The following is a 25,864-nucleotide window of genomic DNA, read 5'->3' as shown; positions in this document are numbered from 1 at the left end:
ACAGCTGTAAAATCTAGCATGTTGTCTGGACCCTTATCTGACCGTCCGATATGTCGTCGGTAGTTAATCCAAACGGTTAAAAAACAATAACAGGATTTGGTGGGAATTTGTGGTCTGTGTGTGCGGGTGCATCCTTTCATATGCTTAGACTCGTCGTACAGATAATGGATAAAGATTATTTTGATTGACAGTGGGTCCCGTTTCTAAATTCAAATGGTGGATTGCTGGGCCACGTGAAGTCGTAAACAGCGCTCTTTGAACCACGTGGCAGTATCTTGCATTCTTGATCTTGGGATATGCTAATGGAATTTGGATATATGATTCAAGGTAACTTCTTCGCCACCTCATCCAAGAGTCATCGTCATTGTGGCTCATTTCTGACAAAAAGCCAACAGTGTCTTTTTCCTTTTTCGGTGGAGTAGGGGAACTTATTTGACCATGGGCTGAAGTCTTTTTTTGGATTATTTTTTTATGAGTATTTAAGTTAAAGATTGGTTATATATTTCTAATATCGGTTGTTAGATTATATTCATTAGATATGTTGATAGATTTAATATGCAACATACATGCAATCCAACGATCGAGATTATAAATATGTAAATAATATTTAACATGAAATACTTATTACAGAATCTCCATTTCTTTTTGTTGTAAATATTATATATTTCTTTATAATAAAAAAATCATTTGAGCTACAGTCATCATGCGATATATAATTTTTTTTGCAATCATCGATTAGGCCATCTTCAACCACGTGGGGTCAGACCCAAATAATCTCATTTTTTAACCCAAAATTATCTCCAACCCATTTATAAGGAGGGGTGGAAATTTGGGTGGATTGGTTATCTTGCGAAATACCAGTCCAGTTCTCAGTCCAGGCAGAAGGTTTGGTGGGGCCCAAGTACACAAAAGTTGAAGCCCACGTGAGGGAAGAAGAAGAGCTAGCCAACCTCCCCTCCTTTGAGTGGGACATGGGTCACACATGGTCATTTAAACATTGCAATCTAACAGCCAAATTGATAGAGTTCTTATCGATCCAATTTTCAATCATCGATCAAATTGATCAAATTTTCAATCATTGTTCTGGGTTGATACAGGGAAGTGATGAAAGAAGATATAGGTTTTTTCAGTGGTTTGATGTAGAAATGTGTGAGCATTCAAAGTCTTTGATACCTGGTTTGCTGAGGAAGATTGATGGGTGGAAAATGAAAATGCAAAGACTCGAGCAAAGTCAAGAATATTGTGGGCTGCTATGTTGCTTTCCTGGTTGGTGATGTTTTCCATGAAGATGAATTAGGGGGAATTAAGAGTAATATGTTTTGTAACTTGGTGGGTGTAATGTGATTGAGAAGCCTGGGCTACTTGAGACTAGTAGTAGTAGTTCAGTAAGCAATGTAATTTGAGACCAGTAGACCAATAGCAGTAGTTCAGTGGGTGTAATGTAATGTAATTTGGTGGAAAAACAATGTAATTTGTTTTGAGTTTTATCAGTAAGCAATAGTTCATTGTAATTTGTTTTGAGTTTTGAGTTTTCTTTGTACTGTGATATGAATGGAAACCAGTAACAGGCTACAACCATATCTTGTTCATCGGATATCAAATTGTGACATACTGATAATCATCACACCAAAAACAGGTTACAACCATATCTTGTTCATTGGATACCAAAAACAGTTTACAAAAACAAGTTACTCATAAGCATATCTTGTTCATGCCATATCAAATGGTTACATCTCAATAACTAATCAATTTAAGCACCACACCAAAAATAGGTTCCAACCATCACATTACATATCAAATGGTCAATTACATCTAAGTACCTGACTCAAAAACCTTGACAGACATCAAAGCCTAATAAAACCAACCATCACAGACATCAAAGTGTTACCAAACCAACAACCCAATTGCAACCCTGAAGACATTAAAGTCTTACAAACTAACCAATTGCAGAATCTATAATTCCACAACATTCAAACCATTCTTCCACGAAACCATAATTCAAAAGGAGTTTATCCTAATTCAAAAACAGGTTGTTGCAAAAGTTTAACATCATTACATCTAAGGATGAAAAAAAGGATCTTTGACAAAATGGCTCCTCTGTTGATCTTTCATCCTCCGCATACGTTGTTGTACTCAAGATAGTTTGGCAGATTGAGATGAATCACATGTTTGAGAAGCCTGAGCTGCTTGAGATGGTTAAGATTAAGAAGTCTGAGCTGCTTGAGATGGCTAGGATTGAGAAGCCTGGGCTACTTGAGATGCCAGGAATTGAGAAGGCCCTTAGGAACCACTTGCTTGTTTCCTTTGCCTTAGTTGCATACTTTGTTTTCCGGTATTTTGCTCTCTACCATCTCTCCTTCTTATCTAAAACAAATAATAATTAGGTAGGCATGATATGAAAATTTGAATGTTGAATACATAGTTCAAACCGTGACACTTACTGGAAGTTTTTCCTTGGAAACTTTCCTTTTCCTAGTAGGCTTTATGTTGGGATTTCTAGGTTCCTAATAAGTAAAGTCATCAAGTCAGAAACCATAGCAAAGTCATCAAGTTAGATTTAAATGTAAAGCAATTTTTGATAAGGACACATATCTTACAACTAATTCGATTATGCCCTTCTTCACCGCAATTGCCACACTTTAAAGGAATGTCTTACCTAAGAAGCTTATATGGATTAGCAGGTTGTTTAGGTTCATCAAAAGCTTGTTTCCTTGTCTTCTTATGCCTACCAGGCTACTTGTGGTATTTTGGAGGGAGTAATGGAGATAAATTAATCTTCATCCACTAATCTTGGCTAGTCATAGCCATAATCATTGGTTCATAGGCTCTCAAATAAGCCTTTTCTTGTACACTGCATCACAAAAGTCCTCTGGATTCCATTCAAATCCCATGCATGGCATGAACAAGAGTGGGCATTCAAATCAATACCAAAGTTGCGGCCACTATGGTGCATTACATCAAACCTATTCTGTCCAACAACCTTAGGAATGCACCAATGAGCTTTTCCTTTGTTTTTCTCTAATATCTTTCTAATTCTTGGCCCAACTTGTCCATGTCATTTCTCACACAAAACCCTTCTTCCAGCCATCAACAACATTATATACAACCAAATTCTTTCTAGCATAGTCAAAATAGGCATGTCTTTGGCATCCATTATGCTATGGTTGAATGCCTCACATAGGTTGTTCATAAGCATGTCACACTTGGAATCACTCTTGAAATATGCCCTACTTCAATGCCCAGGATCTTTCTAAGGCTGGACACGATGCGGGTTGGGTCAGGTATGGGCCCAAACCGTACGCCGAATCGGAGGTCATCAGCATACCCATTTTGGAGACCGCCGCCACGCCAAGGAGATGCAAGACCGACTACAATTGGCACGCCGATGAGTCGGTGCGGTTTGGTTTGGTTCGGCGAACATCGATGGAAGAGGATTGAACTGGGATTGAGGGCTTGAGGACCACTTCGTGGTTGGGGGGTATGGGGAGGAAGAAGAAGCTGAGGAAGAAGATGGAGAGAAGAACGAAAGAAGAGGAAAATGCAGCCAGCGGGATGAAGAAGAACGAAGAAAAAGATGGAGAGAGAAGAGAAGAAATAAGAAATTATGGTTGGGAGAAAAGAAGAAAAAGCAGATGAAGAAGATGGAGAGATGGATAGAAGAGAAGAAATAAGGAAAGGAATGATGACGGTTGGGAGAAAAGAAAAAGAAATGAAGAAGAAAAGAAGAAAAAGCAAAGGAAAAAGATGGAGAGAATAACGAAAGAAAAAAAGATGGAGAGAGAAGAGAAGAAAGAATGAAAGAAATTATGACGGTTGGGAGAAAAGAAAAAGAAGAGGAGAGTTTGTGGGACGGTTAGATCGTAATAAATATTACAATTGTATGATTATTCCACAAGAAGATGCATCAATCTAGTGGTATTTGGGACTTGTACCCAAACTCTGACCAGAGTTCGATTCCTCATGAGCGCACAAACTCTGAATTTTTAGGCAATTTACATGGAATCGGTCCGGTTCGGGTTTTGCCGATTTAAAATTTTCAAATCGGTTCAAAACTGGTTCACCACCGGTCCAGTTCGGGTTTATGCCGATTTCAATAATTTTAGTTTAAAAATCGGACCAACTCGCCAAAATCGATCCGGTTCGCCCGGTTCGGTCGGGTTTTCAGAAAAAATGCTCAGCCCTAGATCTTTCTCTGCAAGCTAATCATGTGCAGGTTTAGACAAGTCCAACATCTTTCTTGTCTTTGCATCAAACCATGGCACTGTTGTGGCCCTAGCAATTGCTTCCATTTGATGTTTCAAAGCAAGACATCTATGCTCCAAATAGAAGTTTCCATACAGATGTTTCAAACAATGTATGTGCTCTGCATGAGGGAATAGAGCATCCACATAATCTATTAAACCTTTTTGCTTGTCAGTCATAAATACATAACCATGGCTGTCGGCTGCGCAAATTTCACGGCCTGGGGTTCCGGGCCGAGGGGATGTGCGTTAACACGTGGTTTCCTGCTTTTGGATGCGGTGCGGTTGTGCGCGGGCGTGCCAGCATGGTCTACCGTGCGTCGAGATGTGATGTGGATAGAATGGTCAAGTGGTGCGCCTGTTTGAACTCGTCTTCTAATCAAACGATTGTAGCCGAGAGAGGAACTGATCTCGACTGTAAGGTTCACGGCCTGAGCTACAAGGCCGTTTAGGGGTGGTGCTGATGGCGGGTTTTGGGCGCTGCTCCGGCGCGCTGCTCAGTGAGCGGCGGTCGTATGATATATGGGGTGAATGAATGAGTAATAGAGATGGTGCTCCGGCGCCTTGAAAATCAAGGGTCGTATGATATATTGATGAATGGATTTTCCTTACAAACTAACACTACTCCTAGGAAAGCAAGTAAAGATATTGAAAGTGCATTACAGGAAAATATAATTTGCTCCGTGAGAGGCTTTTGTTTGGTGTTTGAACCCTGTGAATGGAGCTTGAGCCTTGTATTTATAGGAAGAGTTCTTGGAGGAGTAATTGAGGCAAAAAATCTGCATGGTGGAGCCTGATTAGAGCAAGTGGGTAGTCCAATCGACATTTGGGATCGTGAAGTGTTGCGTAGATACAGCTGCACCAAAATGGATTAAGCTGCATCCTCAACTTGTGATACTCGCAAGTGCACGAGCCGTTCGTAGTATAGCGTATGTAAGTGCGAGGTCGATCCCACGAGGATTGGTGATTGAATGATTCAATTCATTTTCCCTACACAAAACAGAAATGAAAAAGAAAGGAAATAAATACAACAAGAAAAAAGGAAATAACTCAAGCAAATAAGTTCCCAAGTTCAATTAGATTAATGGATTGATTCTAGCTAAAGTATGATTAAGCCATGGTGTGTGGTCATAACCTTGTGTTCCTAATTCCCTAATTTGATCATTTGTTGTCTAACCTAAAATTAAGCATTAGGAACCCATTAAGCATAGAAGAACAATTTAAACAACCAAGCATGTATCTAATCCCTGTTGTCGAATGTCCATACATACTCTTCCTATTCATAGTTCAATTCGAATTAAAGCATGGTATATACTCTTAATTCAAACCAAGATAGCTAACATGCAAGCCTAAATGGTGATCAATCATTCAAACTAGCATATTAACTTATAAGCATAATGAATAAGAACAAAAACCATAATTGAAACTTGAAAACTAATTAAACTTGAAAACTTAAGAAAAGAATTTACATTACAAAGAAAAATAAAGTACAACTAAGAAGCAAAAGGAAAGCTAGAATGGAGAACTAGAAAGCAAAATTAAGAGAATTTGAGGGAGAGAAGGGAAGGGAGCTCTAGAGAAGTGTTTGAGAGCTCCCCCCCTTAGGGTGTGTTTACAAGCTTAGAGAACATCCCTATTTATAGGCCTAAGGGAAGAGAAAATCTGAATTCAATATGGCTAATGCATACAACACTTGTATTATAAAATCTTGAATTGGTTGATGCACTTGTATTAGAAAATTTGAATTGGTTGCTGCACTTCACCAATAAATCCCACCAGCAGCCCTAGCTCATCTTCATGTCACCATGACCAAGCTTCCAACCAGCTCATCCTCATGTCAGCATGACCAGCAACTTCAAGGGCTTACAATTTGGGCTTCTCTTAAGCAAATGACGACTTTAAGTACTCCAAATTGAATTTCAGAATGTGTCTGATCCAACCACACAAGTATTGGCCCAATCCAAGCTCAGATGAAGAAGTTAAGGCCAAAACAAATTGTTAACTCGTTTTGCTCGCTGACAAAAATCCATCCTGAGCATGGTTCTGTGTTTGCTAGGTGACAGACTCCATATTTATCCAATGGGGGTGAAGTTTGGATATGTTATAGTATACACCCATTTGAACAACTTTCATGAAGAATGCTGCCTCATCCGAGCTGTGTAGGTTGCTAAAACAAAGCTTGCAATATGACCTACGGAACTGGACTGGCAGGGGGCTGTAGCCAAAATGAGTTTGTCTTTAAGCACTTCTTCCCTTTATCCAAATCAGGCTTTAACATGCATGGATTACATCATTTCATATCCAAAGCCATCATTGTTACCTAAAGCTGAAAGATAAACACAAAAAGGTTTAAAAGCACAAGTTTAAGTCAAAAACATAACCAAATCATAAGCTAGAAGGGTACAAAATGATATACAATTATGAACCGATCATGAAGCATGGTGGTGTGACCCCATAAATCCCGGTGAATCTCGGCCGCCGCCTTGATCGTGGGTTCTGCGCTTCTGGCCGTGGAGACGCATTTATTGTTTCTGATAGTTGGTGACCCAATCTCTCAAACAGCAAGAATTCTTATGAGAATGTCTGCGTCTAATCACTCTGATTCCTATCACCAAATCCTGACTTCAATCACTTCCCACCTTCCCTCGTGCATTAAATGCTTATTCATGGTCAGTGGGTTTGCTACCATAAACAGAGGCATTGCTTCATTAAATGAAGCGTGGGACCCTGCTGCCACTTGATGATCTGACCTTAGTGCTTTTGGCCGTGATTTTGTTCGGCCTCGGCCTCGGCCTATAGTCAAGGCCGAGATGATCATGCCTTCACAACTTTTCCTTTGATTTTTAGGAAGGCCAGACATCTTGGCGAAACCCCGCGTTTTAGCCTCATGAGCGAGTGTTAGGGCCGAGGAAAGGGGCTCCTTCAGTCAGTTCTTGGCCGTAGTTTATTAGGCACAAACATATTCCTAATATTCAGATCACCACTCAATAATAACCACAGCCACGTTGAATTGCTCTCAATCTCTACATATGCTTAGGCAAGTGGAAACATTCTGTTGTTTGTATCAACTCCCATTGCAGAAAGCACTTGCCCAGGGTGCCATAGGCCTACAACCATCTAAAAACCCCTTCTTGCAGGCTGCAAGATAGATGTAAATCCTCTGAAATTGTGGCCTATCACCTTTCATTTCTGATTTAATGATAACTGTACTTCCCACATTTCTCGTTCTTAACTCATGACAATAATCTCACAATACTTCATATTGTTTACTATAAGACCCATCTACAATGTCAACTGCCATGGCTCTTGCTCTGTACACTGTTGCTCTAGATGGTCTGTAACCACAGTCTTGGTGAACTTGCTCTGCAAAAGAAGAAGCAGTCCAATTTGGATTGAGCCTTACTTGCCCGGAATATCTTTCCGCCAACCAGCTAGCACTGGCATGTATATTTTTACTCCCCTTACTACAACATATGTAGGATTAAAGGTTTTCATCTGCAGGTAAGTTCAACCACTAATACTTGAAGCATGGATAACAAAAGGACAGCCCTCTTCACATACTACTCTTATTTTGTTACAGTAATTATTCATAAATATCAACTCTCTTCCACAATTAATGGAGTATATCCTCACAGCTTTTCTAAACATCTCGGCAGTTGCAAACTTTAAAATCCTGGGTTTACCATATCAATTTTTTGCCTGAAATCTTCACCTTTTGGCAGTATATTTAGGGATGGCAACGGGCCGGGTATGACAATACCATCCCCGTCCCCGCTCTCCGTCCTCCAACCAATCCCCGTTTAATAGGTTTCGGGGAATCCCCGTCCCCATCCCTGTTGGGGGACTATCCCCCATACCCGCCCCGAATCCCCGATTTTTTTTTTGCATAAAAAATAATTATCATACATTTTAACCATTAAGTTTCATATTAAATTATCATTCAACACATTCAAATTAACTATAAAGTTCAAATCAACTATTCAAAATCACATCAATATGAAAATCCAGAGAAGATTAGGTAGAATTAGGAGAGGAAGGTTAACTTAGTGTTAAACATAAATATTATAATTATATATTTATTTATTTAAATATAAACATATATATATTTTCAGGTCGGGCTGGGGGATGGGGACGCTAATACCATCCCCTCCCCATACCCGTCGGGGATTTTTCAAATTCAGGGATCCCCTTACCCGATACCCGTTTGGCCCTGAAATCTCCCCCCGTTAGGGTTGGGGACCCACCCACGCGAGGATTTTTGCCATCCCTAATTCAAATTAACTATAAAGTTCAAATCAACTATTCAAAATCACATCAATATGAAAATCTAGAGAAGATTAGGAAGAATTAGGAGAGGGAGGTTAACTTAGTGTTAAACATAAATATTATAATTATATATTTATTTATTTAAATATAAACATATATATATTTTCGGGTCGGGTTCGGGGATGGGGACGCCAATACCATCCCCTCCCCATACTCGTCGGGGATTTTTCAAGTTCGGGGATCCCCGTACCCGATACCCGTTTGGCCCCAAAATCTCCCCCCGTTAGGGTCGGGGACCCGACAGGGACCCGCCCCCGCGGGGATTTTTGCCATTCCTAAGTATATTCCTCTTCCTTTTTAGTACACCTAATGCTTCATCTTCACTTGAAGAGCAACTTGGGCATGTAAGTGTACGTGACTCTTCTCCATTGTCTAACTCATCATTTTCCTCTGCATTAGGATCATTGTCAGTATAAGTATGATCCACATAACCTTCAAACCACTTATCATCCTTCTTCAATAAGTCAATCTCTTCATCACTCTGTGCATAGTCACTGTCTTCAAAGTCTGGATCACTGCTATCATCATGATCACAACAAGAATATTCTGGATCACTGCTATCATTCCCCACTTGGCTTGAAGTCAAGCTCACTGCTTTTAAGTACAAAACTATCACCCTACTATTGCTTTTAGGTACCGTGCTCATACAAGCTAAAAGTGTACTATCTGATACTATTTGAATGAGTCTACAAGTTCCAAACTCTTCACCATAAAAACTCACATCATACCCATCGTCATATCCCAAATCTTTAGCCATTCCAAATAGCTCTAATATGGATATATAGTCAACCTCACAATAATCAAACCAACTGACTTCACCACTCAAATAAGACCATTCACTGTCCCTTTCATTTTTAACTAGTTTACCTCTATGGAAAAACTTAAATGTAACAATCTCGTCAGCATCTTTATCTATGTAAGAGGTATGAGGAAGATTCACGTAACAAACCGACAAAGGTAACAAAGAAAAAACAAGGACCATACAAGGAACACACAAGGACCACAAATGACCACACCAGGACCAGGACAGAGTAAAAAAGTATACAAAAAAACAAAAACAAAAAAAGAGTCCAACAACAGTTCAATGCACATGCCAACAAAAAGAAAAACGAGGGAGAATGGGTCCACTTACATATGGGTTGACAACCTCCAGATTCTCTAAGCACCACCATCTTTGCACTTTCTAGCCTTAAATTCCAATGCCAAACAATGATTTCTTCTCCAGATTCTCCCAAAATCTGAACCCCACCTCAGATTTTCATAAACCCTAGCTTTCTTCTCCCAATTTTCCCTTCTCACCCAAATACCCCCTTTTCTAAAACTGAATAACCGTTACTCTCCATTGTTAAGCGATTGAAAAGAAGTGGGGGCCACACCACGTAACGGAACGTCTCTTAATACTGACGGAATAGGTAACGTGAGACAGTTACTAAAAGTGTAGGTGTTATATTGAAACGTTTCAAAGAACATGTGGTAATCTGAGACAAATTTGAAAGCACATGTGGCATGTACATAAATAAGCTTAAAAGAACCTTTATGTCCATGTACTTTCAAGTGAAAAATAGTAACACACTAAGAACCAATTAGAAAATGACAAGTGGCTAGCTGACTGTCTTTTTTCTTTCTCCAAATAGGCTATCCTATGATTTTTGTATAAAATGTCATGCTAAAATGGGTCTATTTGTGAAAAGTCCTTTTTTTTTTGGTTTTGTTTGAACTTAAACTTTTTCAGTGTCAAACACATCCTCAACACCAAAATGGGGTTCGAGAGGCCCGATTTATTTATTTTTGTTATGTTTTCTGTGGCTAGTTTTAGGCCCGAACCACTAAACACCACACGGCCCCTAGTAGAGTTGTCAAACAAGTCATGCCAGGCCTGCCTATTTTGGAAAATCATCAATCTCGTGTCGGGCCACTAAATAGGCCGATATGGGCCCACCCCAAATTTCACTTATGTGTTGCATTTATAAAATAAAAATAAAAATTACAACTTCATTTAAATCTTTTTTACAATTATGTATATACTAATAAGATTTATTATTTATTGAAAAAAAGAGGTCATTAACTTTATTTAAAGTACATTCAAATAGAAAATGGTTTGATTATTATTGTTTGGGTTTTAAAAATTGAAAAATAAAATTATTATTTTATATATAAATAATTTTAAAATATATTATTAAAGAAAAGAAATAAACCTGAATTTAAGATATAAATGTAATAATATTATGTATTGTTTTTCTCTAAAATAAGTATAATTTAATAAATACACTTTAAATAGACCGGCCTGGCCCATTAAACTAAATTACTTCGTCCCAACATGACCCAAAAATATGGGCCGTGCCATACCAAACCTTACTTAAGCGGGTTATGCTTATGCCGTGCTCAAACCAATCCGGTCCGTTTGACACCTCTAGCCCCCAGCATATGTGGAATGCGATGGAATAAGATTCTATTTCCATTTGGTCTCAGACTCTCTCAGTCAATATCCATGATTTTCAAATCATTTTTGCACACGAGGTTCCAAACCCAGAATCCCAATATGCTCCACCTTCGTCTTCGTCTTCCCAACCCTTCCAAACATAACTCATTACCACGTCCACCCAACAACCCTAATCTAATTACTACAATAATCAACCCCATTTTCACTCCAAGCAACCACAATCCCACTCACATTGCTCAAAGCTTCAGATCCTACAAAACTTTAGCAGCTACCACCACCACTTCTGCTAACAATGGGGTCATTGATAAAGATAACCCAACTGATTTCCAGGAAGGTGAACAAGGGAGCAGCCAACACAAGAGCTTCTGGGGAGCTGTTAGTTTGATCATTGGCACTGCTGTAGGTCCTGGCATGCTGGGTTTGCCAGCTGAAACCATTCGATCAGGCCCTCTTCCCTCAACTATTGCCATTCTCGTCTCTTGGGTCTATGTCATCTCCTCAATTATCCTTGTTGCTGAGCTCAGCTTCGCGGCCATGGAAGAAGATGGGGTTGAAGAGGTAAGCTTCACTGGCCTTGCAACAAAAGCATTGGGAAGTCACTTTGGTGCATTTATTGCTGTGGTCTATGCTTGTTTGAGCTTTGCCTTGTTGGTGGCCTGTGTTTCGGGTATCGGTTCAATTGTCTCTCAGTTGTTTCCTCGTATGAATCTTGTAATGGCTCATGCTTTGTTTCCTCTTGCGGCTGGATTAGTGATTATTTTCTTTCCTTTTAACGTCATTGATGCTGCAAACCGTTTTCTATGCTTGCTCATGCTTTTCTCCATAACCGCACTTGTGGCCATTGGTTTATCTGTGGCCAGAACCAACTTGTTTGCTTCATTTGGACATGCCTCGTGGAGTCTCCCTTCAATCTTACCAGCCATTCCTGTCACTGTCCTCACGTTGGGGTTCCATGTTATCACCCCTTTCATTTGCAAGATTGCTGGGAACACCATAGCTGAGGCTCGGAAAGCCATTCTGATTGGTGGTTCTGTTCCATTAATTATGGTGTTGTCATGGAATTTGAGTGTGCTGGGGCTTTCTGGGGCAAACACAACAGCCTCCTCCAGAGACCCTATATCCCTTCTGCTTTCAGTCAATCCCTCTGCTTTATCTGCAGTCCAAGGATTTGCCTTCTCTGCTTTGGCAACCAGCTTGATTGGTTATGCTGTTAGCTTCCCAAAACAGCTTCTTGATACTCTGGAATTGATTGGAAAAATCAACCTGAAAAAACAAAGTTATTCTGAAATACAACTAGGTTCTGAAGGCAATGGTTTTGGAAGAGTTGGGTTTGCTGTTTATTCAGGCAGGCATAATCTTGGAAATGCAGGGAGGACTTCATTTACCAGTTCAGGGTGTAGTGCTGCTTCAGAAGCTAAATTGGGATCAAGCATTAATATCATTGTAATGCCGCTTGTACTTGGTGTTCCAGTGCTTATAGCTTCTTTCTTTCGCTCGACCTTTTCCAGAGCGCTTGATTTTGCTGGGCTTTATGCAAACTGCTTTCTATTTGGCATCCTTCCTCCGGCAATGGCTTACATACACCAATCCAGGAAGAAATCCAGGTAATGCCAATATCTACATGTTGTCAACAGTGAACACTAACAAATTTTGGGCCATTGAAAGAGAAGATAACCAACTCTGAGCTCAAAATTGGTCTAAAAGGATACAATGAACATGTTTCCCTCTTTTTCTTATATGCTAATTGTTATGCTTGTTCTTATTTCTGTAAGAAACATGAAAGCCAACAAGGATTTTGCAACAAACTTCACACACTAGAAAAGGTCTCGGACATTACATTATCTTCTGTCTATTTAAAAACAAATGTTAAGACAATTAAATGGTGAGCTCCTTTCCTCTGCACAGTGAAGTAACTTAAAAAATTACAAGGCATTGAGTTTACTGTTCATCGCATCCTTCTTAGAGTAGTATTATCTTATTAGCTGAAATTTGCAATGCTCTTCTTCTATGGATTCTTCTTAGAGTAGTATCTTGTTGGCCCCCTTGCCTCTTGAGCAGGGGTATTTAAAAAAGTACACAGAAAACCCAACTAACATGGGAAGAATTTTTTTTAGAATTCACAGACAAACTAAAATTAGTAGTGCAGTTCAATAGTCCTTGTCCAATGTCAATTTTGGAAGCTTATATGGAGGTGGGAAAGATTGTTTAGGTGCATACTCGATTTAATACAAACAAGTACATTCGGCCTTGCAGGTCATCCATTTTGCCAGGGGGAGATGGTGCACTTCTACTCCTCTTTGGAATTGCTGTCATTTTGGGGATTTGGCATTAGGTGGCTAGCAGCTACATCTCTCAACAACCCAAAGCTAACTATGCCACAACAGGTCAGATTTGACCTAATGACTTCAAGGAACTCATTAGTTCTCATCCTAAATGCCTCTGCTTGCGGTGAAAAATTGTTACTTCTCTGATTCAGTAAGCCTGATTAACGCATTTTAGAATCCAGTTAGTGAAGAAGCACAGTTTTTTTTTTCTTTTCTTTCTGGCCTGAGCGAAGCAGAGTTCATGTAGGAGATCATAGTAATATTCCTCTATTGCCTACATCGCACTTGTAATGCAGAGAAACAAATGACAAAAATGTCATGTTGACCTATTTAATGCCCATGATGTGTGGTTTATCTCATAGTGTTGAAAATTGTTTCTGTAATCTCATGAGCATGTTCTCTCGTACACCTGTGGTCATGTTGATTATAGTTATAGACAAGTAACAGACATGGAAAAGAGAATTTCAAGTCAAGGAAATAGAGAACCTGGAAGTGTAACAAAGCATATCATATGAAAAATGCCAGTGAAGTATAATATTATGCACATTAGATGCGTGTAAAGAGCTTATAAAACATAATATGATGAGACTGTATGTGTCTGAAGTCTCTGTCATGATCACACATAGCACCGAATGCAATTGACTACACATGAAAAGAAGAATGCAACGGAAAGAAAATGGTTTACCAACTTGGATGCTGTCTATAGAGTACTTCATTGAGCACTGACCCTGAATTCTGAAAGCATGGTTATGCGATTCTCTGCTTACCATGTGTGCCTTTTCCGCAGCAGTGCCCAAATCATAAAGGAAATTGTTTTTATTTTGAAGTCCCTTTTCCCATTCTGTCAATAATGTCAGGAGCTCTACTTGTTTCAAACATTTAACATTAGAATTTTGTGATTCTACATGAACAAGAAATTTATATACTGTGCATCAGACATTCTGAGTGGATAAAACACAGAAGCAAAGAAGAACAATGTAGGGCTAAATTAGCAAGCCATCCATTTATTCTTTTTAGTAAGATCAATTTGAAGAAATGGAGAGTAGATGGTATGCACCACTTGCAATAACGAAGTATCTTGACAACCTGAGATGTAAATTAAAATTCAAATACTGATTTTTACTTATTTTCTAAGAACTGGGTTATCTTTTCATGTCATGAATCCAATTCCATTTCGTAGCGATTGGCGCTGAAGGATGTTTAGAAAAATATGTTGGATGTGTGAACACAACACAACATAGAAAATAGAAAACTTTGTAACCATAGATTTTCTATGTGCATGAATAAAATACTGAAAGAAGAGAATCCCATATTTCCTGATATAGAAGCTAAGTCATTCAGTTCCCTCAGACATCAGCTAAAGTTCAGCATTCTTCCGATCCGAACAAGAGTTATTTTGAAACCTCAGTTCAACTACACCTGCTTACGACAGCATAGAAATGCCTTGTCAGCTTGTATAAAAAATTGGTGCTTCATTCCAGCTGGCTGTGCTACACATCCTACGTCAGATCATCTAAAAAAATTATCACAAAATCAAGCTATATAAATTCAGTCTGATTTGGCGCATAATCAACAAATACGTATCAAGCTAAGTGGGATCTTCTCAAATAGAGGGGAAGGGGATATACTCCAATCCTCCGGATTGCACCTTGAAAACACTTATCCGTTGATGGCGGCCGAGTTGTTGTGTGAATAACTTTTTAGCTTCTGAAACAATCTGGATTCCATTCCACCTATATGATGGCATAGTTAACGGCTGTGTGATTAGAAGCGTGTTATTTTCATGCGTAAGGGCTGGGAGTAAATAATAATCTATCTTAGCGTGCATCTCCTCGTACATGGCTAATTATTTCATTGAGCGCGAAATACTTTGTGACTTTTCACCAACTTATATTTAGGGTTACAAAAGTGTTGTATTATAAAGTACGTTGTCGAAGCATAAAGTATTAACGTTGATTTTTACAGGTTCCAGAGAGCCAAACACATTTTAATTATATGGTGAGAAACAATTGCTGTTCCATTTCAGTTTCAGTTCCATGAAACTTCCATGAAACTTCCTACATTTACTTACTCTGAAGGGGTTTGGAGAACATTGTTTCTTATGTTGTCGTATCATGGAGTTGAGTTTGTCGGAAATGTGCCAAATTATACCATGTAATTGTTGGAAACTTAATCTACATATATTGAGAACTTTCATTAAGGGATCCTTTCAAATTTGAGGGACATTCTTATAGGGCTCACTTCGCATTGTATTTTATTAATCCAACTGTCTATTTTATAGATATTCATTCAAAGATAATCTCTACAAAAAATCATTTGATATCATTTGACCGCTCAATTAAATTATTGAAGTTTAAGTACTTTTTTGAAGTACCATGTTCATTTAAAACAACTTCGTACGGGACCCTAAAGGATGTCCCCCAAATAAAATTATTCAAAAGATCTCTCAATAGAATTATATATGCTAAATTTCGCTGAAATATCCAAACAGTAATTATATTATTCTAGATCTAGTATACGTGTACGCGGCTACTCTTTCTTTGTCAAATATGAGCTTAATATTTGTGACGATTAATTAGGTTAATAATACAAAAAACGTCAATGCATCCACACAACAAATTCATCCATCACTCGGTTATCTGAAACTTCACATCATTTCCTGTGAACGAATTGATACCTTATCTGACAATAGTCTTGTGTGAACGTGTTTACACTATTATTATTATAGAACAAAAACAAAAAAGGACAAGTTTCATTCAATCGATCCAAGACACAACACAAATCCAGGAAGAAAATATCTTCCTCAAGTATACATTTTCGAAATATCTTCGTTTAGTTTTTCTCTTTTGGCCTATTCTTTTTTCTATTAATCAATGGATCAATGGTTATGAAGTTTCGAATTTGGAATATCTTCCAATTTCAAAAAGAAAATTATCACTAACTAAAAGCTAGTTTTTTATATATTATTTTTATATCTTCTAATTTCGAATTTGGGCATTCATAAATCATACCCCAAGGGCTACGAAAACTACCCACAAAAGGTTACAATCAATATGGAGGGATCCAATGGTAACATCAAACTCATACGATCAGGACCGACTTTGACTTTTGAGTGGCCCAAGGCCAAACATTAAAATGAGGCTCTTAATTTGCCTTTGTAAATCATAGTTTAAAAAGAAAAAAAAATTATACACAATAATTGTACAAACCCCAAGGGGCCTCCTTTTTTCTTTTTGGGATAAATATAGTAGTTTAATTGCATATTTGTTGTTTCAAAGTAAATTAATAATTTTTAAATGTGGGCCCTTAATTTTGAACTCTCCAAAAATCACTTTTAATTGGGCCCCCTTGGTCTAGGGCCCTAGGCTGTCACTCAGTGCCCATGTCTAGGGTGGGCCCAGCATACGGTAGACATCCACTCAGATCCACACAAAGGATCAGGACAACCAAAAGCTAGTTGGTAACCTACTCTTTATTAAGTTTTTGTAAATCGAGAAACTTTTCTTTTTAAATACAAGAGATAATCCAAATTACAAGGAGAGGGGGATTTCTCTCTCACACACACACGCACTATCAAGATGCAATGGGGTTCGAACATGAGATCACTGCTCTACTGCAAGTTAAGGTCATTTTCCAATGAACTAGACGGAGAAACTTTAATGTACATATTTACAAGGAATTAAGCTTATTGGCTCCAAAATTTTAATCAATCTTTCATCATTGATCTATTTATCTATAATTATTTGGTATATTTAAGCGAATACTTTTCTAGAAAACGCTTTTACTCCATAACTTTTTTTCATAATCACATAAAAAGTGGAATTTTTGTAGAAGTGTCACCTAGACTTATACACCAATTTCAATTTGTCACCTTAAAGAAAACTTAATTTTTCAAAATCCATGATTTGTCATCTAACTTTAACCGGTCATGTGGTGGTTGTCCTCGTCGTGTTCCTCGCAGTGGGGCCTCTCACCATGGTGATTTGAGGGCTTTGGATCGATGATGGAATTGATTAATGAAGGGGGAAATAGATTTCCCTTGATTTCGATATGAGAGCATCACATTGAGTATATCTCGAATCTCTAAATGAAAGCACCAAAATATTTGAGCAAATTTCTGCACGGGGAATATTCGCGGGTTGATCCTTCACTATTTGAGCTTCATTTTCTCTCCTCTTTCTCGATCCCTGTGAAAAAGATCAGAGTAAATAGACCACACCTGAGAGGGTGTTGGCCAAAGGCTCTCCGATGCCTAAGTCCGTTAATTTGGATCTTGAGAAAAATATGAAAAAATAACAGAAAAGATGGAGGTCTTCTCTCACGGGGAGAGCCAGGTGGCCGGAGCCGTAAAGGAGAGAGTGGCATGAGAGAGAGGGAATTTCTAAGATTGAAATTGGATTACCTCGTATGTGTGATGTAGCCATGTATTTTTAGTGCTCTTACCTTCTCCCTTAAATGGAGAGATTGGGTCAATCATGAAGATTTAATGAAAATCAAATCCCTAATTTATGGTAATATCCCTATTTAAACTCTAAACAATTGACCAATTAAATGGAGCACAATTGTTGACCTAAGGAATATTTCTATTGTCTACATGACGTCTCATGATTGGTTACCGAAATATGTGTTCCTATATCACCTCTAACTGATATGTCAAATTGCAATGAATTTGATATATGAATCAACCACTGGACAGTAGAGGCCATACTTGTGATATATTTGATTATGATGCGTGAATTGGCCATATATATATATATGTATGCATGGCATTTAAGCTGACAACAACGATTGCCTCGGGACAAAAAAAAGTGGTGCCTACTGCCTTCGCAATATCAGGCAGCCGCCATAATTGTATCATGTAGATATTTCGTATATATACGAAGGATTTTTCAACAAATGAACATTTGTATTTAGTGTGTAATGTTTTTTTGTAATCGTTAAATCGACGAATTCATCTTTCTCTACTCTAAAATACTTGAGTATTTTGTGTATATATACAAAGGATTTTTCAACAAATGAACATTTGTATTTAGTGTAATGTTTTTCGTAATCGTTAAATCGACGAGTTCATCTTTCTCTACTCTAAAATACTCGAATACTCGAATAATATAAAATGATTGTGTTCTCATTCAATAGAAATTCACGTTGACAAATTCACCCCGTCTACCAGCTTAAATGGCTGTGAAAAATGTGTGGTAGGGGAGGGGTAGTACTAGCTAGCTAGTATTCTTACCTGGTAGCCCCAATTGGTGCCATGTATGTAGGTTTTGGTGTAGTTTTGGCTCATGAAAATCATAAGATCTGGTTGGTTCATTAAATTTTAGATTTGAAATTGGAAGAGGATTGAAGGAATAGTTTAGTGTGGTGGTGGACCAATGAAGGTTGAAGGTTGAAGTCGGTGGGGTTAGGGTGGGTTTAAGATTCCAAAAGAAATGAAAGATGATGAGATGACATAAGCTGAGGTTGGGCATGTGGCCTGATATGTATAAATATTACAATATAATATATAGAAGCACAAAGTTGGTTTTCTCATAGAAGGAGAAGATATATAGGAGAAGGAGAAGATATTAGGAGATAGCTACCCTTATATGGTGGAGCCTGATGATTGGTGGGTGAGGCCAGCGACCCCCCATGTTTTCATGCAACAAATCAGCTAGGCTGAATAGGGCTAGCTAGGTTTTCCAAATTGGGTCAATATATAAAAATATATCAGTTTTGAAGAAGAGAGAAGAATATGCTGCTGTTTGATTTGAAATTTTGTTGCTTAACACAAAATACTTTGCTATTTTATTATGGAAAATACTTCCTTCCTTATCATGTAAGTAAGAGCTTTTACGTTCTTATCAATAGAAGTCTGATGTGTGTAGAAGTTTATGAATTGTTTTTGCATATATATCAAACTGTGATTCACATGAAGGAAGAGTATCTCCTTATAGAGAATGAGGAAAGCAGTATCGTTTTATTATTTCACAGATGAAAAAAAAAAACTAATAAAAAAAAAAATATATATATATATCTTGCCTGAAAGTGTAAAGTGCAAACAAGCTAAGAATGCCGAAAAAGGGCGGTTAAAGTTGCCTGCAAGAATGAAAATCCAACGGACGCTTCGCTTTGAATGGAAAGGAGGTGTGTTTTTTTTTCCGGGATGAAAATCTGGAAAGCAAACAATTCATCTATTTCTGTGGTTGATGATCACATGAATAATATGGATCATGACTCATGAACCTTTCTTTTTCCAATTCCAATAATAATAACCGACCGACGGATATCCTCAAGTTATGAAGCATGCATTGCTGAATGTTATTATCTCTCTATCTTTTACCCAAAATTATTACATGAAGGAAAGCATGCATGACGCCATACATATGCAGCATGCAAATCTAGCCAACCCACCACTTCAGTTTTAACTATATGAAGAGGTCGATCGCATGCGTGTGAAGAAAATAAACCAGTGAATAATTTTTTTTTTTTTTTTTTTCTTTCTTCGGAATTGTTTTGATAACTGATGAAATGAGCCTTTTATGGTGGCGAAGAGCATCTGCTGCTTGTATACTTTGAGGGAACCATTCACGTGATTCTAGCTCCTATAATTATTCCTTTCATATACCCTTTTACCTACTATTATTGTACTAGCTAGTTATTATGTATACTACTCTTTCTTTTATAAAAATTATTCGATACAAAGAACCAACTAACGTAGTGGTTTGGAGTAATTATTCCCCACGAAAAGTTCTGGATTCGAATCCTAGCATCTGTGTAACGTGCGTGAGGTTAGTATGTTATCGTCTTACTCAATGGGAAAGGTTCTAAAAAATATATATATATTCAACAACAATTTTTAAGACAGAAGAAATCAAACAATCTCTAAAACTTTTAAGTACAGTGCAACCTTTATTTTGGACTAATATATATCAGAATGAACACAAGATTTCAAAGCTTCTGAATGAGAATTAATATTTCATATATATATCAGAATGAGATGATAAATATCACAATAATTTTGGACAAGGTCCAAGAATACCGTTCAATCAAAGATCACCTCCTCTTGTGTACCACAAATTTAACAAATTTGAATGCAGGAGAGGGAGGAAAGCCAGTTAACAAATTTAAAAACCATGAATTGCACACACACACACATATATATATAATATTTGATAAAGAAAAAAAAGATTTACATGAGGTTCACAATAATCATGAAATCTTGCTTTTTGGTATCTAAAAAGGAAAGAACGTAAATCTGAAAAATTAAGATCAATATCTGGAAACCATGAAATTAAAGTAGTATACAGTATTTGTGTATGCAACAAACTATTCTGATGCCTAATTAATCACCTATACCAGATTAAGAAAGAAATAAAGAAAAAAAAAACCCCCATTAATCCTAAATTAGACAAACAAAACAAACAGCAGGCGCCAGCCTAGCTATAGTTTTTGAGTTGGATGAATGTTCTCAGAAGTCCCACAAGCCTTCAATGTCCGAAATGGGGACGACTGATGGACGTTGATCGTACGATGAACAATTGTCGGCGGTGCTTCCCAATTCTTGCTTTGATGAAACAAGAGATGACGATATCTCGGTGGTGTTGATGTCCGTGCTGATACCGGTGTCTTGGGAGATGCTAAACATGGACTGTGGTGCTGATGAAAACTGCTCCACTTTGCACTGCCTCTCTAAGCCACCTGATGATCCAAAGCCTGCAGCAGCTGATGAAGATGTTTCATTATTCATATTGCTGTTGTTGTTGTTGTTGTTGTTGTTGGCTGCAGCTATTGCTCTTAGCATGGCCTGATCATCTTCGTCATGATCACTAGCAGTATTATTAGTAACTCTGATCATGCCTTGTTGAAAATAATCAGAATTATTGGGATTTGGCTGAAACCAGAAACTTGAAGGATTTGGATTTGGATTTGGATTTGGATTTTGAAACTGATGGTGATGAGGGTATAACATATTGGGGTTACTGAGACTAGTAGCTTGGTAATAACTGCTGGTAGGCTGCACCTGAAAGCTGAAATTTGGCTTCTGGACTTGACCCCCGGAGCCGCCAATCGAAAAGTAACTGAGGTAATTATTGTTATTAATTGCATGATGATCATCTGATGATGACGCTTTAGCTGATGATAGAGATGGTGCAGTACTAGCCAGATTGGTGCCGGGCTTTACGTCATGGTCTCCATAGCCACAAGCCTTGTTGTCGTTGTTGTTCATGATGTTGTTATTGAAACTAGTAGGATCCATAAGAGGTGGGAGGGAAGAATAATCCAAGAGATCATGATCCCCAAAAGAGTTCATCCTGGTTGGTGTCTTTTTGAGCCCCATGTTCTTGTGGAAAACCCTGCACACAACCCATTCATCCTGCGCAGCGCAGCAAATAATAATTAAACTCTATTATTAATTCATAATTAACTTGCAATAGAAGAGAAAAAGGAAAAAAAGGGACCTGGCCCCTACCCCCAAATGAAAGGAAAATCTCAACTAACAAAAGAAAAGTAGCAAAAAAAAGAAGAAAAAAAGCTTGGCATGATGATTTAATATAAGGTTACCTTTGCAGCCTTGGAAAGGTTGGTGTATTGTGAGATTTTGCCTTCAAGTCTGTATTCATGCATGACCCAGTTGGTCTTCTCTCCTTTTGGGGCTCTCCCTCTGTAGAACACAAGAGTCTTCTTCATCCCAACCAGACAACCAGATTTCCCTTTGTTATTGAAGATCTCTTTATCTTTCCCTGTGGCCTTCCAGTACCCAGATTCCGTGGCCCGATTCGTTCTCATCCCCGTAGGATACTTCCGGTCTCTCTGGCAGAAGAAGTACCACTCCTTCTCTCCCATCTTGGCTTTCTCTGCTCATCAATCAAACCGTTGACTAGAGAGATTAATAAGAGTAATATATTCAAAAACATAAACTCATACTCAGGAGGAAAAATATTTCAAAATTAATTACTACTCACTTGGCAAATCCCATGGCTCACACTTGTTCAAATCAGCTTCCCCGATTGCAATAGCCACGAAGCTGCTGTCGATGACCTTCTCCGTGAGATAGCTAGTTATGATTTCCTCATCCGTGGGATGAAACCGAAAACCCGGAGGCAACTCGATGAGCTGATCTTCTTCTCCTCTGTTCGCCACCATGTCTTGTTCCATCCAACAACAAGTATTCTCTTCTTCTCTAAACCCAACAAACAATTTCAGCTGGCTAATTAAGCTGCTATATCTATATATCAGAAACGAAGACACGAAAGGAAAGAGAAAGTTATTGATGAATCTGAGAGAGAGAGAGAGAGAGAGAGAGAGAGAGAGAGAGAGAGAAGAAAGGGTAAGAGAGCAGTTAAGAAAGTAGAACAAATGGGAAAAAGAGGGCTTAAATAGAGAGGAGTTTCTTCTTCAAAACAGCTCACATTCGCAAGATCCGTGGTCCGCAAGGCACTTACTGAGGAAGCCACATAATTTTTTATTATTTTCCCTTTTCTCATCATTATTCTATTTACTGTTTTTGTTTTTGTTTTCTCTGATTTCTTTATTTTCTGTCGCGTCTGTGTGCTTTCTCAACTCTATCTACCTGTTTGAAAACGAAAGCGCCCAAATTAAAAAATTAAAATAAAATAAATATAATATATGAAAAAAGGAGCTTTCTATGTTGGAGGGACCCATGTTTCCAGCGTACCACCACGCCCTTTCACATTCACTATTAATTAATATTATTTAATTAAATTGAAGCTTCGATGAATAGTTGAATCTGTAACCTCCTTTAGAATTTTCATTGCATGTTCCAATCAGTTAAAATCTTTCCAAAAAGTCTCTGTTCAAAGCTCTGGCAAAGGTTCACATCTTTCCTCCTCCTCTTCTTCATGCTTCAATATACATTCATGAATCTATATATATATATATATATATATATATTTATATACCTGCTACTAGCAGGCTGCTAGCCTGCTATATAAGTTTTTTTTTTTCCCTTTGATTCTCATCTTTAATTATGAATTTGTCAAATAAATTAAATACTTAATTATAATTAGGAGGTGCTCATTGGCTTACTGGCTTGGCTAGCTCATGAGCTGCTTTCTGTTTCTCTTGCTGCTTCAAAGTATAATGTTAAAATGTTAAATGTGTTTTTCATCCATATGTAGTGTGTGTGTGAGTTTAGTATATTATCGCCCCTTTCAATAGAAAAGGTCCTCAAAAAAACAAAAAAATCTTAACTGTGCCTTCCACGAGAATATATCAATTAGTCCACATGCCTCCATCTCTAATGTGTAATGTATATATATAAATAGTTATTACTAGAAAATATATGGCGTCCGCACGATAATTGTTAAGATTTCAGAGGGACGGGCATGTGGCCCACCACTAACAATATCGATATTGTCCCTAACTTAACCACCTATTTACCATGTGTGAGATTTTATACAAAAAGCCTCAATATTATTAGGAGTGGAACCATTTATTATAAGTTGTAATTTATTTAGTCAAGTTTCCAATATGGGACTTTATATTCTTCAACACTACTCATCATGTGAGACCACTTTTTTAGTGGGCCACACGTGCAACCAATTCCACATTGGTCACATTTTTTTAAATAAAAAAAATTACGTTATTACCGTGCAGACGCCATGTGTTTTTTATTACTCCTCTATGTTTACAATAATGTTTGTAAGATAATAATATCTAGATGTCCGCATATGAGAAGAACGGATATGCATATATATATATAAAATATGCTGAAATTAATAATTTAAATGCATGGTTCCCGCAAAAATGCAAAGCAGGAAATGACTACCCATTGGAGCGAATCTAGGGGGGGCCTCACAAACCCATAAGTCAAAAGCACCAGAAAAAAAAAACACACGAATTTTCCCAGAATTTTCCAAGTTATTAATAGCTGGCATTGTGGTGAGAACCATGCATGATCGATCAGAATGAATGAATATATGTGTAATATAAGACTTTATTGAAGCAATAAAGCTTTGCCAACTTTTTTTTCAAGTGTTCTTTTCTGTGTGTAAATAATTTGTAAAAATAATAATTAATTAGGGTATTTTTCATTGTTGAAACTACTGCTGCAGCTTCCAAGCAGCTTCAATGAAATATAAATAAAAAAATAATATATCTTATAAGTATCCCTTCCCCACTAATTGAAGCTATAAATTACGACAAAAAAACAAAGAAAAAGAAAAAGAAGCTATAAAAAGTGTGTGTAATAAAATCGTAGCATTTTAAATGGAATGGGCTCACTTGAATTTGGGAAGTCCATATATCGCATGAAAGTGTGCAAAAAGGACCTCAACCTTAACTTCTCAAGTACCTCATTTGGCCTTTGGAACTTAAGGGAGACAAGTACCTCAAACTAAAAAACCATTTCATCTCATGGCTTTAGGTCCTCTTGGAATGTCCCTTAGGTTTAGATAAAAGTAATGATATAAAGAATAAAATAAAAGCTTTTCATGATTGAGTAATTTTATCTACACTTTCAGGCTCCCAAATGTTGAAAGGGTTTTGGTTCTCTCTTGTGTGTAAAGGTGCTCATCTACTCATCTATGTCACTCTCGTGTTCTTTCACTTTTCATTTTTCTTCAATAATTTATCACTTCTTCTGCAAACACGAGCTTAGTTGAGTTGGCAAGACTGGAGCGGATGTACTCCCCATTTTGCATCCGAATTTTAATCCCCCTCATCGTAGTTTAGATTATATTAAATTTGAATATCATTTGTATAAAAAAAATAATTTATGAATTATTCTTAAAAATAAAAAGAAATTGAAATGAACATTACGGCCGCCGACAAAGAAAATCAGCCGGCTTTGCAAAACAAAAACATGACCTCTCTCTATAACTGGTCGATTAATTTATAATTAGAATTATGATTATTTATAATTAACAGTAATTAATGGATTAATACCAGACAAAGGAGATAGGGGCCAACGAAATCCATCCCGCACCCCCACGTGTTGACATTCTCTCATGTTGAATTTTTGATGTTTCATACATAGCTGAGCTGGATATAAAAATATCATAATTAAATTAAGATCATAATTAAGAAGAACTAAGCTAAAAGTAATCAATTCCGTAATCAAGTTCTTAATCAAGACATAGCTCATAGCTCATAGATTGAGTCATCACCTCCCCAAAACAAAACCCAAGAATTGTATTGAAAAATAATTATTAGAAAAATGGTAGAAAGACGTGAAAAACGGAATTAATTCCGGTGGGTGATATAATAATTTAATGAAAACCGGAGAAATATTCAAGAGAAACGCGTGGACCCACCTAACCATGCGCTGCCACCTTAGCAGCACAATAGGGGGGAGCAAATCAATCTCGTAGGAAAGAAGAACAATTGGAATATTTGGGATTTTATTTGGAATATTGGATTGGAATACAAGCTAGTCGAGTCTAGCCTTGAGAGAAAGTGTTGGCTTCATTTGCGTTTGCCCAACTCTCTCTCTCTCTCTCTCTCTCTCTCTCTCTTACACAACACAACACAACTGTTGACTTTTCTACAACGAAACTGCAAAGCAATAGATAGATTAAACAACCCTTCTC

The 25,864-nt window shown here is 37.6% G+C and overlaps 2 protein-coding genes across 2 annotated transcripts; one reads left to right on the top strand and one right to left on the bottom strand.

Annotated features, from left to right (window-relative positions):
- Window positions 1-11,004: 11,004 nt before the first annotated feature.
- Window positions 11,005-13,714, top strand: LOC110770312 (Tryptophan/tyrosine permease). The gene is made up of 2 exons (XM_021974425.2): window positions 11,005-12,611; window positions 13,261-13,714. Exons 1-2 carry the CDS (start codon window positions 11,056-11,058, stop codon window positions 13,337-13,339), a joined length of 1,635 nt encoding a protein of 544 aa, XP_021830117.2. The 5' UTR covers window positions 11,005-11,055; the 3' UTR covers window positions 13,340-13,714.
- Window positions 13,715-20,563: 6,849 nt separating this feature from the next.
- Window positions 20,564-22,658, bottom strand: LOC110770302 (uncharacterized). The gene is made up of 3 exons (XM_021974414.2): window positions 22,277-22,658; window positions 21,876-22,168; window positions 20,564-21,687 (listed from the first exon to the last, which is right to left on the bottom strand). The coding sequence occupies exons 1-3, from the start codon at window positions 22,467-22,469 to the stop codon at window positions 20,782-20,784; spliced, it is 1,392 nt and encodes a 463-aa protein (XP_021830106.2). The 5' UTR covers window positions 22,470-22,658; the 3' UTR covers window positions 20,564-20,781.
- Window positions 22,659-25,864: the final 3,206 nt, after the last annotated feature.

The sequence above is a fragment of the Prunus avium genome, chromosome 7 (assembly GCF_965620075.1).
Source record: "Prunus avium chromosome 7, drPruAviu1.hap1.1, whole genome shotgun sequence".
Taxonomy (NCBI): Eukaryota; Viridiplantae; Streptophyta; class Magnoliopsida; order Rosales; family Rosaceae; genus Prunus; species Prunus avium.
The sequence above is the reverse complement of the archived record's forward strand: the minus strand, read 5'-3'. Positions and strand labels throughout refer to the sequence as shown.